Source organism: Rhea pennata, chromosome 27 (genome assembly GCF_028389875.1).
Source record: "Rhea pennata isolate bPtePen1 chromosome 27, bPtePen1.pri, whole genome shotgun sequence".
NCBI classification, from domain to species: domain Eukaryota; kingdom Metazoa; phylum Chordata; class Aves; order Rheiformes; family Rheidae; genus Rhea; species Rhea pennata.
In genome coordinates this window covers 3356041-3371461 of record NC_084689.1, presented here as the reverse complement: position 1 = coordinate 3371461, position 15421 = coordinate 3356041, and the positions used below count along the sequence as shown (strand labels likewise).

The 15421-nt window shown below is 70.0% G+C and overlaps 3 protein-coding genes across 5 annotated transcripts; 2 read left to right on the top strand and 1 right to left on the bottom strand.

Annotated features, from left to right (window-relative positions):
- Nucleotides 1–197: 197 nt before the first annotated feature.
- On the bottom strand, nt 198–7732 carry TMIGD2 (transmembrane and immunoglobulin domain containing 2). Of its 2 annotated transcripts, none has more exons than XM_062596410.1 (4): nt 7572–7732; nt 6167–6733; nt 5919–6014; nt 198–400 (listed from the first exon to the last, which is right to left on the bottom strand). In XM_062596410.1, the coding sequence occupies exons 1-4, from the start codon at nt 7612–7614 to the stop codon at nt 282–284; spliced, it is 825 nt and encodes a 274-aa protein (XP_062452394.1). In that variant the 5' UTR covers nt 7615–7732; the 3' UTR covers nt 198–281. The 2 variants fall into 2 exon arrangements, with proteins under 2 accessions (XP_062452394.1, XP_062452395.1); XM_062596411.1 differs by lacking the exon at nt 198–400 and adding an exon at nt 5056–5304.
- Nucleotides 1190–4359, top strand: SHD (Src homology 2 domain containing transforming protein D). Its single transcript, XM_062596383.1, is given in 6 exon segments — nt 1190–1420; nt 2201–2317; nt 2477–2669; nt 3116–3254; nt 3830–3949; nt 4159–4359. Coding segments are annotated over 6 exon segments (987 nt in total). The 3' UTR covers nt 4346–4359.
- Nucleotides 7733–8491: 759 nt separating the features above from the next.
- On the top strand, nt 8492–14586 carry FSD1 (fibronectin type III and SPRY domain containing 1). 2 transcript variants are annotated; one of them, XM_062596084.1, is made up of 13 exons: nt 8492–8571; nt 9528–9623; nt 9914–10045; nt 10114–10215; nt 10903–10925; nt 11149–11270; nt 11986–12195; nt 12367–12465; nt 12627–12786; nt 13008–13087; nt 13389–13640; nt 13840–13928; nt 14155–14586. In XM_062596084.1, the coding sequence occupies exons 1-13, from the start codon at nt 8560–8562 to the stop codon at nt 14263–14265; spliced, it is 1488 nt and encodes a 495-aa protein (XP_062452068.1). In that variant the 5' UTR covers nt 8492–8559; the 3' UTR covers nt 14266–14586. The 2 variants fall into 2 exon arrangements, with proteins under 2 accessions (XP_062452068.1, XP_062452067.1); XM_062596083.1 differs by lacking the exon at nt 10903–10925 and having other exon boundaries at nt 9914–10215.
- The last annotated feature ends 835 nt before the right edge of the window (nt 14587–15421 follow it).

Genomic DNA, 15421 nt, shown 5'->3' with positions numbered 1-15421 from the left:
ACCCACACTTAGATCCTTACATGGGGCTCTCTGGTGTGGGTTGCTGGGCCAGGGGGGCTGGGGCAGCCAGCATTTATAGGAGCAGGAGATAAAAGGCATCCCTCCCCCCCACCTCCAGCCCCAATCCTGCTGCACCGGTGGCAATTAGCATTCCTTGCACGTGCATTTTAATTAGCTTCTTCAAATATTAATGGTGGATCTTGGGCTCTCGCCTTGGGATTTGCGTGTGATGAGATCTGTCAACAGTAGTTTTGCGAGACCGGCAGAATGCATCCTTGCTCCTACATGTGCCCGCAGGCACACGCGTGCCCCCCGCTCCGTCCTAGCTGCCACGTGTGCCCCCCGACAGCACCCCGGCTCCGTCCAGAACCTGGCTGTGCGCCTGGGACAGACCTTTGTTCTGGGAAGGGACAATAAGAGAGGCTGAGCTGGGGCCAGGGACCCCCCCCAGCCCTCCTGGCCCCTCAGGGTGGACCCAAACCTGAGCTCCTAGACCCCAAATCCTGGGGAGGGCTGAGAGGGGGAGGCAGAGCCTCCTGCTCCTGAGAACCAGCTCCCCCTGAGGTTGGGGGGTGCTGGGGGCCCTGCTGCAGCTAAAGGTCCCCAAAACGTTCCTGGAGCTGGTGGGGGGCCAGCCGGGACCCCCCGGGGGCTCAGCCCCCCAGCCTTTTCCCCATGCTCCTGCAGCCGGGGAAGTGCCGGTGTCCGGGGGTCCTGGAGTGGGTTCCCTCCACCCCCCCCTACAGCCAGAGCACCCTGGGGGGTCCCAGCCACCCTCATCCCAGTGTCCCTCCAGGGGGGCCTGGTGCCCCCCCCATCCCTGTATCCACATCCCGATGTCCCCTGTCCCGGTCCCCCGGCTCGGTACCCCCCCAGTCCCGGAGGCCCCGTCCCGGGGTCCCTCACCTCGGTGCCCCCATTCCGGTGCCCCCCCCTCCCGCCTGAAATCCCCCATCCCGACCCCCAATTCCGCCCCCCCCCCCCATCCCGATACCCGCCGTCCCGGCCCTGAGCCCCCCCCCCGGCGGGGCGGGGGCGGCGGGCGGGCGGGGGGGGGGTCGCTCGCTCCGGTCCGCGCCGAGCGCGGCGGCGACACAAAGCGGCTCCCGGTGCCCGGCGGCGGCGGCGGCTGCGGCTCGCGGGGTCCCGCTCCGCGCGCGGGGCTCCCGGTGCCGGCGGCGCCCCCGCCATGGCCAAGTGGCTCCGGGAGTACCTGGGCCGGGGGGCCCGGCGCTCCCCCCCGCGCCCGCCCCAGCCCGACTACAGCGGCGGCGGCGGCGAGCGCCGCCCCGCCGGGGCCCCCCCGCCCGCCGGCCCCGGCCCCGGGGCTGCCCCCCGCGGCCCCGCCGCCTCCCCCCGGCACCGGCTCGTCCGCGTGGGGGGCGCGGGCCCGGGCGGCGGCCCCCGCCGGCGGGAGCAGGTAGGGCCGGCGGCGCCGGGGGGGCAGCGCGGAAGCCGGGGGTCGGGGGCGGCGGGGGCAGCGGGGCAGCCGGCGGGGTCCGGGCAGCAGCGACCGGGAGGCAGCGGGGAGCGCGGGGGGGCGCCGGGAGGTAGCGGGGGGACTGGGGAGCAGAGACTGGGGGGCAATGGGAGGCACTGGAGGGACTGGGGAGCAGAGACTGGGGGGCAATGGGAGGCACTGGAGGGAAGGGAGAGCAGGGACCCGAAGGCAGTGGGGGGCACTGGGAGGCACTGGAGGGGCTGGAGAGACTGGGGAGCAGGGACTGGGGGGCATTGGGAGGAACTTGGGGAGACTGGCGGGACTAGGGAGCAGGGGGCACTGGGAAGCACTTTGGGGGAACAGGAGGGACTGGGGAGCAGGGACTGGGGGGCACTGGGAGGCACTGGAGGGACTGGGGAGCAGGGACTGGGGAGCACTGGAGGGGGAGGGGACCTGGGGAGGCAGAGGGGCAGCTGGGGGGGGTGGGGAGCAGGGGTAACCGAGGAGGGGGAACGGGAGTGGGAGCCAGGGAGCCCTGGGCCGGGGTCTGGGGGGGCTGGGAAGGGGGGGCTGGGGAGAGGTATGGGGGCTCCTGGGGGGGGGGCTGAAGATGGGGGGACCCTGGGAAGGGCAGGAGCTCACCCATGATGCGGGGACCGGGGGAGACCCCCCCCAGCCCGGCGGGGGCACCCAGGGAAGGATGGGGGGGGCGGGGGGGGCACAGGGGATCCCGTCCGACCCGGGGTGCCCGTCCGGCAGGGCCCCGGCGAGAGCGAGTACTCGGAGCCCTTCGAGGCGGAGCAGGACCCGGCACCCGAGGGTGGCCGCGAGGAGCCCGGCGAGGCCAAAGGTGGGTGAGGGCCGCGGGGGGGGGGGGCAGCCCGAGCTGGGGCAGGGCCGGGCACCCGTGTCCCCACCGCCGTCCAGCCCCCCGTGGGGGGCGAGGGGCACCTTGGAGGCAGAGGCGCCCCGGCGCGCCCAGCCCCCCCGCGGCGCCGTCCCCCAGCCCTGGCCCCCCCCTCCGCAGGGCGCGAGGGCCGGCGGGTGAGGCCGCGCCGGGGTCCGCAGCTCTACGACACGCCGTACGAGGAGTGGGAGACGGCGGGCGAGGGCGCGGGGCCGGCCGCGGCTCGGGACAGCCGCCTGCCCCGGGACGACGAGCGGCCCGCCGACGAGTACGACCAGCCCTGGGAGTGGAAGAAGGACCACATCTCCCGGGCGTTCGCAGGTGCCGCCGTCCCTCCGGACCCGTGGTAGCACCCCAGGGACATCCCAGCACCAGCGTACCCCAGCACCCATGGGTACCATCCCAGGGACGTCCCTGCCACCGTGTCCCCCAGCATCCCTGGGTACCATCCCAGGGACATCCCAGCCCCAGCATCACTCCGTCACCCCTAGGTACCACCCTGGGGACATCCCAGCCCCAGCATTGCTCCATCACTCCTGGGTACCACCCTGGGGACATCCCAGCCCCAGCATCCCCGGTCACCCCTGGGTACCACCCTGGGCACGATGGGACAGCAGGGCAAGGCCAACCCTGTGGTGGAAGCATGTGGGTTCGTCACGCTCTGGTGCTGAGAGGCGGTGGTCCAGCCCCTGGGTCCACCTAGCCCCGCGCAGGGGTGCTGGCGTGCCCACACCGGCGGGTGACAGCTCCCTTTGCCCCCCCCGCAGTGCAGTTCGAGAGCCCTGAGCACTCTCCCAGCCGCCCCAGGGAGCCACCACGGATGCCCCGGCCCCCCGCAGGCACCAGGCCAGGCTGCCCACCCAGCCCGGGGCGTGTGGACCCCTCGCTGCCCCTGGAGAAGCAGGCGTAAGTCCAAGGGGCACTGACCCACCTCACCAGCAGGTTCTCTCCTCTACCGGATGGCACTGATGCCCAGCCTAGGCATCATGGTATGGAGGGTGCCCCATGGTGCAGATGGGTGACCCGTGGTCTTGATGGGTCCCCATGGCACAGAGGGTGCTCAGTAGCACAGACAGGTCCCAATAGCATAGTGGGTGCCACATAGTACAGAAGGAGCCCTGATGGCATGGATGGGTTCCCACAGCATGGACAGGTCCCCTGGATCAGAAGGTGCCACATAGCACAGAGGGTGCCCCCATGGCAAGGAGGGTGCTGCACAGCCCAGAGAGGTCCTTGTTGTGCAGAGGACGCCCCATAGTGCAGAGGGTGCCCCATGGCATTGGTGGGTCCCCATGGGGTGAAGGGTGCCCCAGGGCATGGATGGGACCCTTTTGCACAGGCTGGTCCCCAAAATGCAGACAGGTTCCCATGGCATGGCTGGGGCCCCATGGCACAGCCAGAGCCCCAGTGCCCTTGGCCACCTGGTGCCGAGGTCCCCGGTGGCCACCTCGATGCCAAAGTGACACTGGGCTGCCCCGCAGGTGGTACCACGGCCCCATCGGGCGGGCGGGCGCCGAGACGCTGCTGGCGCTGTGCCGCGAGGGCAGCTTCCTGGTGCGGGACTGCGAGACCAGCCCCGACGACTACTCGCTCTCGCTGCGGTGAGTGTGGTGCCAGAGCACCGGGGGTGACAGGGGCACGGCGAGGGGCTTTGGCTGGGCGGGACAGGTGGCCCCTGGGCTGGGGGTTGCTTGCGCGTGGATGTGCCCAGGGTTGGGCAGCCCTGGGAGTACACACGTGTGTGTGAGCCCACCTGGTTGGGTTTGCACGCTTGCATGGGTCCGTGCCTCAGTTTCCCCTCCATCCCCAGGAGCAGCCAAGGCTTCGTGCACGTGAAGCTCACGCGGACGCGGGAGCGGCACTTTGTGCTGGGGCGCGCGGGGGCCGCCTTCCCCTCGGTGCCCGAGGCCGTGCGGCACTACACGGCGCGGGCGCTGCCCGTCCGCGGCGCCCGCCACCTCTCCCTGCTCTACCCCGTCGCCGCGCAGCCCCTGTGAGCCTGGCGCCGTGTGGGGACGCCCACCGGGCCCCCATCGCCCTGGGCCCGCGGCCCCCATTAAAGTCTGACGTGCAGACCATGCTGCTGGCTGCCGTGTGCTGTGTGTCCCCTTCTCCCCGGACGCCTGGGTCCCCTGCCCAGCTCGGGACATGGCCGAGGAGACACCTTAGGGTACTGCTCTCCCCCCCGCCAGCCCCGTCCAGTCCAGCCCTGGTAGAGAGTGACTCTGTAGACATGGAGACACTCTGGTGCCTCTTGGGCAGGGCTGCACTCTATGGTCTGTCCAGGGAATGGCCCGGCTCCGTCATCGCTTCCGTGGTCGGTGGGTGGAAACGTGGGTGGGGGGAGAGGACCCTGGTGCGCAGGCTCCTAGCCTCACACCCTGCTCTAATCCTGCCCCCCTCCCAGGAGCCCAGGCGTCCAGGTGAATGTGGGCATTCACAGGGGCCTCTCCGGCGTGGGGAGACATCACGTGCAGCGGTGGGTGCCGAGCCACCGGGCGTCCGATGCCAGTGAGGGCGTGCTGGGGGAAACAGGGGGAGGTGGTGAGATGGTGCAGAACATCTTTTCGGGGGAGGCTTTTCTGCACACCACCTGGGGGTAAAAACCAAGACTCGGGGCAGTGCACCCAGCACGCCACGGTGGCGACCGTCCGCCAGGGCAGCCCATGGGGAAACTGAGGCACGGGCACAGCTGGGCAGTGCCAGCTTTTAATTCCCAAATACAAAAAAAGTGCAACCAGGGATGTCTCTGTGGGTCGTCGGAGCCCCTGTGCACTCCCTCAGGACCAGGCACGGCAGGCGCCCGGGGCCCCAGGATGCCTGGGATACCCGGGGCACGCAGGGTGCCCGGGGGGCCGGGCCTGCTGGAGGCCCCTGTTGTCCATCTCCTCGAGGGGAACTGGCTTCCTGGGGGCCTATGCCGCGTGGGGCACTGTGTTCACGTAGATGACCGAATCTGGGGGTTGGTGGGCATCAGGAGGGCTCGTGAGCCCCCCAGGATGCAGACACAGCTGGATCCCCCCCTCCACAGTGCCCAGGGTCTCCCTTGGGTGCTCCCAGCCTCTGTGGGTGCCTGGGTTGAGCACCAGTGGGAGCCAGTGTGCAGCAGGCACAGGAACATGTGGGCACATGGGCAGATGGGTGGGTGGGGGTAGGTGGGTTTGGGGTAGAGGAGCTCAGGGGTATTTGGGCACGGGAGAAAAGGATGGGCACGGGGCAGATGGGCACGGGGTAGATGGGCACGGGGTAGATGGGCACGAGGCGGATGGGCACGGGGTAGATGGGCACGGGGCAGGTGGGCACGGGGCAGATGGGCAAGAGGTAGATGGGCACGGGGTAGATGGGCATGGGGCAGATGGGCACGGGGCAGGTGGGCATGGAGGTGTTTGAGCAAAGGGTAGGTGGTCACAGGGGCATTTGGGCACGGAGGAGATGGGCTGGGGGCACTGGGTATGGGAAGATGGCAGCTGGTACTGGCGCACAGGGTGGAGGGACATGGGGGTACGGTCACAGGACCACGCGGGTGCAGGGCATTTGGGCACGGGGGTGTTTGGGTGCGGGGCGGGTTACCTGCGCTCCTGCGCCGGTGCCAGCCGTAGCCAAGGGCCAGGCCAAGCAGCAGCAGGGCCGAGACCCCCAGGCCCTCCGCCAGCCCCCCGGCCAGCCCTGCAAGCACACACAGCTCAGCCCAGCACCCCGGGGCGCACGAGCACCCACTTACCCACGCCGCAGCCACCGTGAGCCGCCGCCAGCACGGGAAAGTCGGAGTCAGGGCTCCACCAGACCCCCGGGGACCCCCCACCCGCGGCGCTGCCTACCTGCGCCCGTGCTGAGCAGGGTGCCGTTGCCGGCGGCCGTGGCGAGGCGGGGGATCTCCAGGGTGGCCCGGCACACGTAGCAGCCGGCGTCGCCCGGGCGGGCGCCGCGCAGGTGCAGGGTGGCGTGGGGCGGGCGCCAGGCGAGGTGCAGGCGAGGGGCGCAGGGGGCCTCGGCGCCGGCGGGGCGCAGGCGGGCGACGCACAGCGCCTCGTCCCCCCCGTCCTTGAACCACTCCAGGCGGAGCAGCTCCCAGGGCTCGGCGACCACCACACGGCACCCCAGGGCCACCCCGCCGCCCGGGGCCACCCATGCCTGCTCCGGCTCCTGGCTCACCCGCAGGGCGCCTGCTGCCCCCGGGATCGTCCTCCGAGGCACCCGCTGCCCTGGCGCTGTCCTCGGTGAGGGGGACGCTGGGGCACCCCAGGGAGGGGGACACATGGGTCCGGCTGCCCCAGGGTCCTCCAGTGCTGCCCCTGGGGATGGGGACACTGTGGCACCCAGAGGAGGGGAACATGTGGGTCTGGTTGTTCCAGTGGCACCCATGGGAATGGAGACATCGAGGCACCCTGGGGAAGGAGATCCAACCGTCTGGTTGCCCCAGGGCCCCCCAGTGCCACCCATGGGGATGGGAACACCAGGGCAACCTGGGGAAGGGGATCCAGGTCCCCCAGTGCCACCCATGGGGATGGGGACACCAGGGCAACCTGGGGAAGGGGATCCAGGTCCCCCAGTGCCACCCACGGGGATGGGGACACCAGGGCAACCTGGGGAAGGGGATCCAGGTCCCGCAGTGCCACCCACGGGGATGGGGACACCAGGGCAACCTGGGGAAGGGGATCCAGGTCCCCCAGTGCCACCCACGGGGATGGGGACACCAGGGCAACCTGGGGAAGGGGATCCAGGTCCCCCAGTGCCACCCACGGGGATGGGGACACCAGGGCAACCTGGGGAAGGGGATCCAGGTCCCCCAGTGCCACCCATGGGGATGGGGACATCCCCAGGGGGCCCAGGGGTCTGGCTGGCCCAGGGTCACCCCTAGGGACAGGGGCCCTGCGTCACCTTGGGGAACTGGACCCAGGCGTCCTACTTGCGCCTCCTCCCCCGCCGCCTCCGCCCCGGCCCCCGACACAGACCTGAGACGACGCGGACCGGATGCCCCCCCTCACCCCGCCGCTGTCTGTTCGTCTGTCCCCATCCTGTCCCTCCCACTCTGTCTGTCCCTCTCTGACCTCCCTCCAGGACAGATGTCCCCCCCCCCCCCCGGTTCCCAAGGCCCCGCAGGGCAGAGCCGGGCTCTCCCCAACAGTCTGCCCCGGCCGAGGGGCGAGGGGACGTGGGGGGACAGTCCCCGTCCCCCCCGCCCCGGCACCCCTCGGCCGATCCTGCCCCTCCGAGCCTACTCACCGGTGAGGAGGATGAGGAGGACGAGGCCCCCCGGCCCCCCCATCCCGGTGCCCCTGTGCTCACGTCCCCGAGGCGGCCTCCTCCCCGGGGGGGGGGGGTCCCTGTCACCGGGGTGTCCACATCCCCGAGGTGCCGCCGTCCCCGGGGAGCCCTCGCCTGTCACCCACGGCTGCCCACGTGACGCCACGGCTTCCTGCCACCACCGCACTGCCGCGGGACGGGGAGAGCGGCCGGGGGGCAGGCGGCAAGGGCACGGGCTTGGGCGGACGGTGACAGGGGTGGGGGACACGGACGAGGACAGGGACCGGGGACGTGAGCGTCAACGTGGGCATGGGCGCAGGGACGTGGCGGAGCACGGGGACGGGGAGGCAGGCAGGGACAGGGGACGAGGACAGGGACACGGCCCCGGATGAGGACGGGGCTGGGGGACACGGCTGGGGACGTGGGCAGGAGTGGGGCTGCCTCGGGGGGTGTGTGTGTGTGTGGGGGGGGTCTCACCCCAGGGCCCCCACCCTGGGCGAGGGAAACTGGGGCAGCTCCAGCCCGGCCCCCTACACGGGGACGTGCCACCCCCCGGCCCCGGCTGTGACCCCCTGCCTGGGGGAGGCATCCTCACCCCCCAGTGCACACTGAGGGTCCCCGTCCCTGTCCCACTGGGAGAACTGGGACAACGGGCGCTTCCCCTTATTGAGAGACCGCCCCCCCCCACCCCCCGCGCGCTCGTGCCCCGGCCTGGGGCACCGCTGCCCCCCGCGGCCTCCGTGTGGGGGGGGCGGGACTACATTTCCCGGCGTGCCCCGGGCTCTCCCCCCGGGACTACATTTCCCAGCGTGCCCCGGGAGCGCGGTGGGTTTCCCGGCGCGCCGCGGGGCCCGGACTCGGTTTCCCGGCGTGCCCCGCGAGGGCGGGGCGGGCGGGGGGCGCCGCTCCCGCTTTGTTGGTGTCCGGGGCCGAGCGGCGGCGGCGGCGGCGGCGGGGCCGGCCCGGTATGGGCGACCAGGTGGGGCCGGGCAGGGCCGGGCTGGGGGCCGCGGAGCGGCGGGGGAAGAGGGAGGGATGGGGGGATGGAGAGAGGAGAGGAGGAGGGATGGAGGAAGGAGGGATGGAGGGAGGGAGGGATGGATGGAGGGATGAAGGGAGGGAGGAGGAGGAGGGATGGATGGAGAGAGAGAGGAAGGGCAGAGAGGAAGGATGGATAGAGTAAGGAGAGGTGGACAGAGGAGGGATGGATGGATAGAGGAAGGAGGGAGGGAAGGATGAAGGGATGGGGAGAGGAGGGATGGAGGAAGGAGGGATGGGAGTGGAGGAAAGAAGGATGAAAGAAAGAAGGGTGGAGGAAGGAGGGACTGAAGGGTGCGGGAAGGAGGGATGGAGGGGATGGAAGTTGGAGGAAGGGGGGTCAGAGATGTGGAGAAATGGGGAATAGTGGGAGAGAGGAGGGACAGAGAGTGAAGGGAGGAGGGATGAAGGAAGGAGGGATAGAAGGATGCAGGATGGAGGAAGGAAGGACAGCGGACTGAAGAATGGAGAGAGGAGGGATAGAGAATGACAGGAGGAGGGATGCGGGATGGAGGGATGCGGGATGGAGGGATGTGGGATGGCGGGAGCAGGGATGCAAGATGGATGGCTGGAGGATGCAGTCCGTAAGGGGGGGGGTGCTGGGGCTTGCTCCCCCCCGCCCCTGGAGGTCTCCGAGGGGGCAGTGCTGGGCCAGGGGGCCGTGCTGGGGGCTGTATCCCTCCCTGCTGGGGTAACGTGCACGCTTGCCAAGTCATGCCGCAGCTGCCTGCCATGGCCGCCAGGCTCCGGACGCCTGGGCCCCCTCCGCGCCTGGCACACGCTGGCCAGCGGGGAGGAGCTGGCTGGGAGGCAGGGTGCTGAGCTGGCCCCGGCGCGCTGGGCACTGCCGGGGCTGCGGGGGGTTACGGCGGGAAGCTGACAGCGGTGCTGCGGCAGGAGGCGCTGCGGAAGATCATCACCACGCTGGCCGTGAAGAATGAGGAGATCCAAAACTTCATCTACGCCCTCAAGCAGATGCTGCAGAACGTGGAGGTACCACTGGCCCCTCTTGCCCACCAGTCCTCAGCCTCACGCTGCCCCCGCTGCCAGCCCCACTGCCTTCGGCGCCTGCTGGGGCCCCATCCCCGCCATCGCGGATGCCCCCATCGCGTGCCCCTTCTCCCCCTGCCGCACAGGCGCCCCATGCCCACCCTTGACAAGGGCGTCAGGGGTGGCCCCAGGCAGCCTCATCACCTGTCAGAGATGGGGAGTGCCGGGCAGGCGTGGGGCAGCAGTGAGGCCGAGGCCGTGCTGTGCCTGCTGACGCCCGACATCGCCGCCAGGACAACTCGGCCCGGGTGCAGGAGGACCTGGAGGGCGAGTTTCAGTCCCTGTACGCGCTGCTGGATGAGCTCAAGGACAACATGCTCATGAAGATCAAGCAGGACCGCGCCAGCCGCATCTACGAGCTGCAGGTGAGCGCCCGCCCTGCGCACCCACCGGCCGCGGCCACCACCACCCACTGCTGCTCTCTCCCCTTCAGGCCCAGCTGGCAGCTTGCGCCAAGGCCCTGGAGAGCTCGGAGGAGCTGCTGGAGACAGCCAACCAGACCCTGGAGACCGCCAACAACCATGACTTCCCCCAGGTGGGCTCCCTGCCCAGCACTGGGGAGCTGTGCTGGGCACCTTCCCTGCCTGGCTGCCCCGGACTAACGCCTGGCACGGGGGCACGAGGCCTCCCATCCCTCTTGCCCTCCAGCCGATGCCTCCTCATAAGCGCGCTTGCCCCAGGCGGGCACCTCTCCTCTCTTTTCAGCCTGGACGCTGTGTTAACGCTGGGCTGGCTTTGCCCGCTGCGGGGCTAGATTAGGACCGGGCAAGTGGCACTGGTTAGAGCACCAGGACGCCTGGGTTGTGATGATGAGGAGGAGGAGGGTTAAAGCAGTATAGGGCAGAGGGGCCTGGACAGCTGGGTCCTCTTGTTCACCTGCTCCAGGGGTGCTGCTCCGTGGGCATGTGCCCACATGGGTGTCCCCATGGGAAATGGGTGCTGTAGGAGGGTGGGGATGTGGTCACGCTGTGCCATGTGGGTTTGGTGGCAGGGATCTGGGCACACTGCACCGTGCAGGTTTGGTGGCGGGGATTTGCGCATGCTGTGCCATGCGGGCTTGGTGGCAGGGATTTGGGCACCCTGTGCCATGTGGTTTCAGCGGCAGGGATTTGGGCGCGCTGTGCCCTGCAGGTCCCAGAGCAGGGCACGCTGTACCACGCTGGCTCCTGGCATTGCTGTCTCACCCTCTATTTTTTCTCCTCTTTTCCTCTCCGCTCTCAAGGCTGCCAAACAGATCAAGGATAGGTACGGTACCCCCAAGCCCCCTGCATCCCCCTGCATCCCCACTAACCCGCGGCGCGTCGTCGCCTACACCCTGATCCCACCCTGTGGGCACAGGGCCGGGGGCTCTGCCCACCCTCTCCCCGCGGCCGGGCAGGGTTGGGGGTGGCCGGGCAGGGCTGGGGGAGCACCTGGCTCCCGGCCCCACTGACGCTCGTCCCTGTGCCTGTGTCGTGCCCCTGTGCAGCGTGACGATGGCGCCCGCCTTCCGCCTCTCGCTCAAGGCCAAGGTGAGCGATAACATGAGCCACTTGATGGTGGATTTTGCCCAGGAGCGGCGCCTGCTCCAGGCCCTCGCCTTCCTGCCAGGTATTGCGCACGGGCAGCAGGTGCCGGGGATGCGGGCGCCAGGGGGTACGGGGCATGGTGGGCAGGCAGCTGGGCAGGGTGGTGTTTCTCCCAGTACGGAGCTCTCGGGAGGGCAGAGCCAGGACACGTGGGGCATGGAGGGTTGTGCCAGCCTGGCAGGGGAGGGATGGCTGCAAAAATGATGGTCCAGGGGTGAAGGCATCTGCTGGGTGCAAGGTGGGGGTGAGGCACTGGGGAGCTCTGGGGGGTGCCAGGCTTGAGGGGAGTGAGGGGGTACAAGGGCTGAGGGACTCTGATACCCCATCTGGAGGGGCAAGGAGGTGCCAGGCAGGGAGGGCTCTGGGGCTGCTGTGCCCAGGGATGCAGTCGGTGCTGTGCTCAGGGCCTCAGGGTGCATGGCCAGGGCCTCTGGGGGTGCCCTCCTGGGGTTTTTGGGGTGCCCTGCCCCCTGGATCTATGTGGATGCCATGTCCAGAAGTCCTTGGGTGCCATGCCTACGTGTTTCTAGGGGTCCCATTCCCGGGGACCCTGCGGGTGCCGTTCCTGGAGGGCCCCAGAAAGCCATGCGCGAGCCATCCGTAGGTGCCCTGCCTGGGGTCTGCGAATACGTTGTCCGGGTGCCCTGGGGGAGCCAGGGTGCTGGTGGGGCTGGGGGCACCCCAGCTGGCAGCAAGGCTGCCACAGGAGGGACTGGCACGGCTGCTCCTGCGGGCAGTGCCCAGCACCCCCGAGATTGACCTGGCGGAGTCTCTTGTGGCTGACAACTGCGTGACGCTGGCCTGGCGGATGCCCGATGAGGACAGCAAGATTGACCATTACGTACTGGAGTACCGCAAGACCAACTTTGAGGGGCCACCCCGGGCCAAGGAGGACCAGCCCTGGATGGTGATCGAGGGCATCAAGGGCACCGAGTACACCCTGTCCGGTGAGGGCACGGGGGCGAAACCAGCCCCGGAGGCGCCAGGCTTGGAGCAGGCACCACAGGTGGCAGGGGATCGGGGGCTGTCCCGCTGGGGATGGCGGTGCCAGACTTTGCGGAGAGCACGGAGGTCCTGGTGTCCCCTGTGTCCCCCTGACAACCCCGCCATACCCACAGGGCTGAAGTTCGACATGAAGTACATGAATTTCCGGGTGCGGGCATGTAACAAGGCTGTAGCGGGCGAGTTCTCCGAGCCAGTCACTTTGGAGACCAGAGGTGGGTACCAGGGGATGGTGTTGGGCACCAGGGGTGGCAGGGTGCTTGGCAGGACCCTCTGTGCCACCCCATCCTACCCCTTCCCAGCCATGCTAGGGCTCTGTGACCCCTCGGTGCCTGGCAGGGGACTTAGGGGACACGCTGACGGTGGCTGTCCCCAGCGTTCATGTTCCGGCTGGATGCTAGCACGTGCCACCAGAACCTGCGGGTGGAGGAGCTCAGCGTGGAGTGGGATGCCACGGGCGGCAAGGTGCAGGATGTCAAGGCCCGCGAGAAGGACGGGAAGGGCAGGACGGCCTCGCCAGCCAACTCGCCTGCCAGGTAACGCCAGCCTCCGCCGTCCCCCCAGCCCGGCAGGAACGCCAACCCCGGGTAACGCCAACCCCTAGGTAACGCCAACTTCCAGGTAATGCCAGCCCTGCCTGATATTGCCTGCTCCCACCAAGTAATGCCAGCCCCCAGATAACGCCCGCCCCCTTGGGTAATGCCAACCTACCCGCAGAACGCCAAACCCCTGCCTCGCTGGCGTCTGTCTGTCCTAGGGTCGTGCAGTCGCCCAAGAGGATGCCCTCGGGGCGCGGGGGCAGAGACCGCTTCACTGCTGAGTCCTACACGGTCCTGGGTGAGCGCTGGGGCCCTGAGGGTAGCAGGGGTGGCAATGGGGACCTTGCAGGCATGGAGGGGTAGAGAGGGGATGGGGACCTGGGGGCACAGGGGAGCACAGTGGAGGTGAGGACCTCATGGCACAGGAGGGGATGGCACCACAAGAGGGGGTGGGCATGGAGCACCCAGGGGTGCGAGAAGGGGCACACGAGTGTGTGCCAGCCCCCCAGGGAGCCCAGGGCAGAGGTTGGACCCCAACATGGGGACAAGACACCCAGGCAGAGCCATACCCAGCCTGTGCCAGCGCCTGGTGCCCACAGGCGATACGCTGATCGACGCGGACGACCACTACTGGGAGGTGCGGTACGACCGGGACAGCAAGGCCTTCGGCGTGGGGGTGGCATATCGCAGCCTGGGCAAGTTTGACCAGCTGGGCAAGACCTCAGCCTCCTGGTGCCTCCACCTCAACAACTGGCTCCAGGTCAGCTTCAGCGCCAAGCATGCCAACAAGGCCAAGGTGCTGGACGTGCCCGTGCCCGACTGCATTGGTGTCTACTGCAATTTCCATGAAGGTGGGTGCAGGTGCGGGGTGCTGCCAGGGCATGGGAATTGGGCGCTGCCAGGGCATGGGCACTACCAGGCACTGGGCACGGGGCAATGCAATGGGTCGGGGCGTTCACTGCCAGGGCAGCGGGCACTGCACACCAGGAAGCAGAGCTGGGAGACCTTGCTGGAGCTCAGACAGCTGGGTGTGCCCACGTGTGCCCGCAGGGTTCCTGTCTTTCTACAACGCCAAGACTAAACAGCTGCTGCACACCTTCAAGGCCAAGTTCACCCAGCCAGTGCTTCCTGCCTTCATGGTAAGCAGGGCCGGGGCCAGGCGGGCAGGAGCCCTGGCAAACCCCCTGGAGTGCCAGGGCCGGGCAGCACAACACCTCCGGGTGCCGCTGGAGGGAGGCTCAGCACCTTGCTCCTCCAGCATCACGCAGGACGCCTGGGTTCGCGGCCGTGGGGCTCGTTCCCCCTGCATCGCCGAGGCAGGGCTGGGTGCCCCGTGCCCAGCGGCGTTTCTGCGCTTCCCTCCAGGTCTGGTGCGGCAGCTTCCACGTCTCCTCGGGCCTGCAGGTGCCCAGCGCCGTGAAATGCCTCCAGAAGCGGAACAGCACCGCCAGCAGCTCCAACGCCAGCCTGACCTAGAGCCGTGCCCCGGCCCGCCAGGCTGTGGTCTGCTGCGGGCACCCCCGGGCAAGAGCACTGAATGTACCGACCCCCCCACCCTACGCGTACGATGCCCTCGCCGCCCTCCCCGGGCACCGGCAGGGCTGTGCCAGCTCGTCGGGCCTCCGCGGGATGCCGAGGCTGGGACACGCTGGCACCTGCGGCCTCTGGGTCGCCCTCTCCCCCCACTCCATGTCATCCCGCCCCCTCGCTGCCACGGGCACGGGGCTGGGTGCTGCCCTCTCACCATCAACAGCTGCTTCTGGCCTTAAGAATAAATTGGGATCTAGGTGTGACACAGCCCCGCTGCCATCCCTGGGGGGGGCTGGGAGGGTGCAGGGTGGCACCAGCCAAAGCCCTGCAGCGCAGTGGGGGGCTGCGCCTGGCATGGGGCACCCACAGGGCCCCCCGTGGCACCCGTCGGTCACCGATGAGAGCTCGTCGCACGTGCAGCTTCTCGGCAAGCTCCTCCCCGACGGCTGCAGCACAGAGAAGGGGCTGAGGGGCAGGGGACCCAGGGGTCCAGGCACCCGCCCCCCATTTCTGGTCGCTGCTGGCAACTGAAGCCCAACGGGCAGCTCTGCTCCAGCCCCTCGTCCCTGCTGCCTCCAGGGCTCGTGGCAGGACTCGGCACCCCCGCGTCGGGCCGGGCCCCCCACCCGGCTCCTTCGTGGAGGTCTGCTCGTCCAGGGCACGGGGACTGGCGGCCCGGAGCCGCTCCGCGGGCGGGCACCCGCGTCCCGCTGCCGGCCCCTCTCGCGGAGGCCCGGGTCTCCGTGCCAGCCCCTTGCGCGGCGCCCCACATCCCGGAGCCACCCCCTGCGCCCGGACCCGCACCCCGGGGCCGCCCCACACATGGGGACCCGCACCCCGGGGCCGGCCCTCGCGCGGGGACCCGCACCCCGGGGCCGCCCCACACATGGGGACCCGCACCCCGGGGCCGGCCCTCGCGCGGGGACCCGCACCCCGGGGCCGGCCCTCGCGTGGAGCGCCCCCCCCCCCAGGGCAGCGGGTCCCGCTCCCCCGGCGGGGCGCAGCGCCGTGTTCCCGCCGCAGGAGCAGCCGGGCGCCCCGGGCCCCCCGCGCTCACTCGGGCGCCGGCGGGGGCCGGAGAGCCGCGGCGGCTGATCCCGGG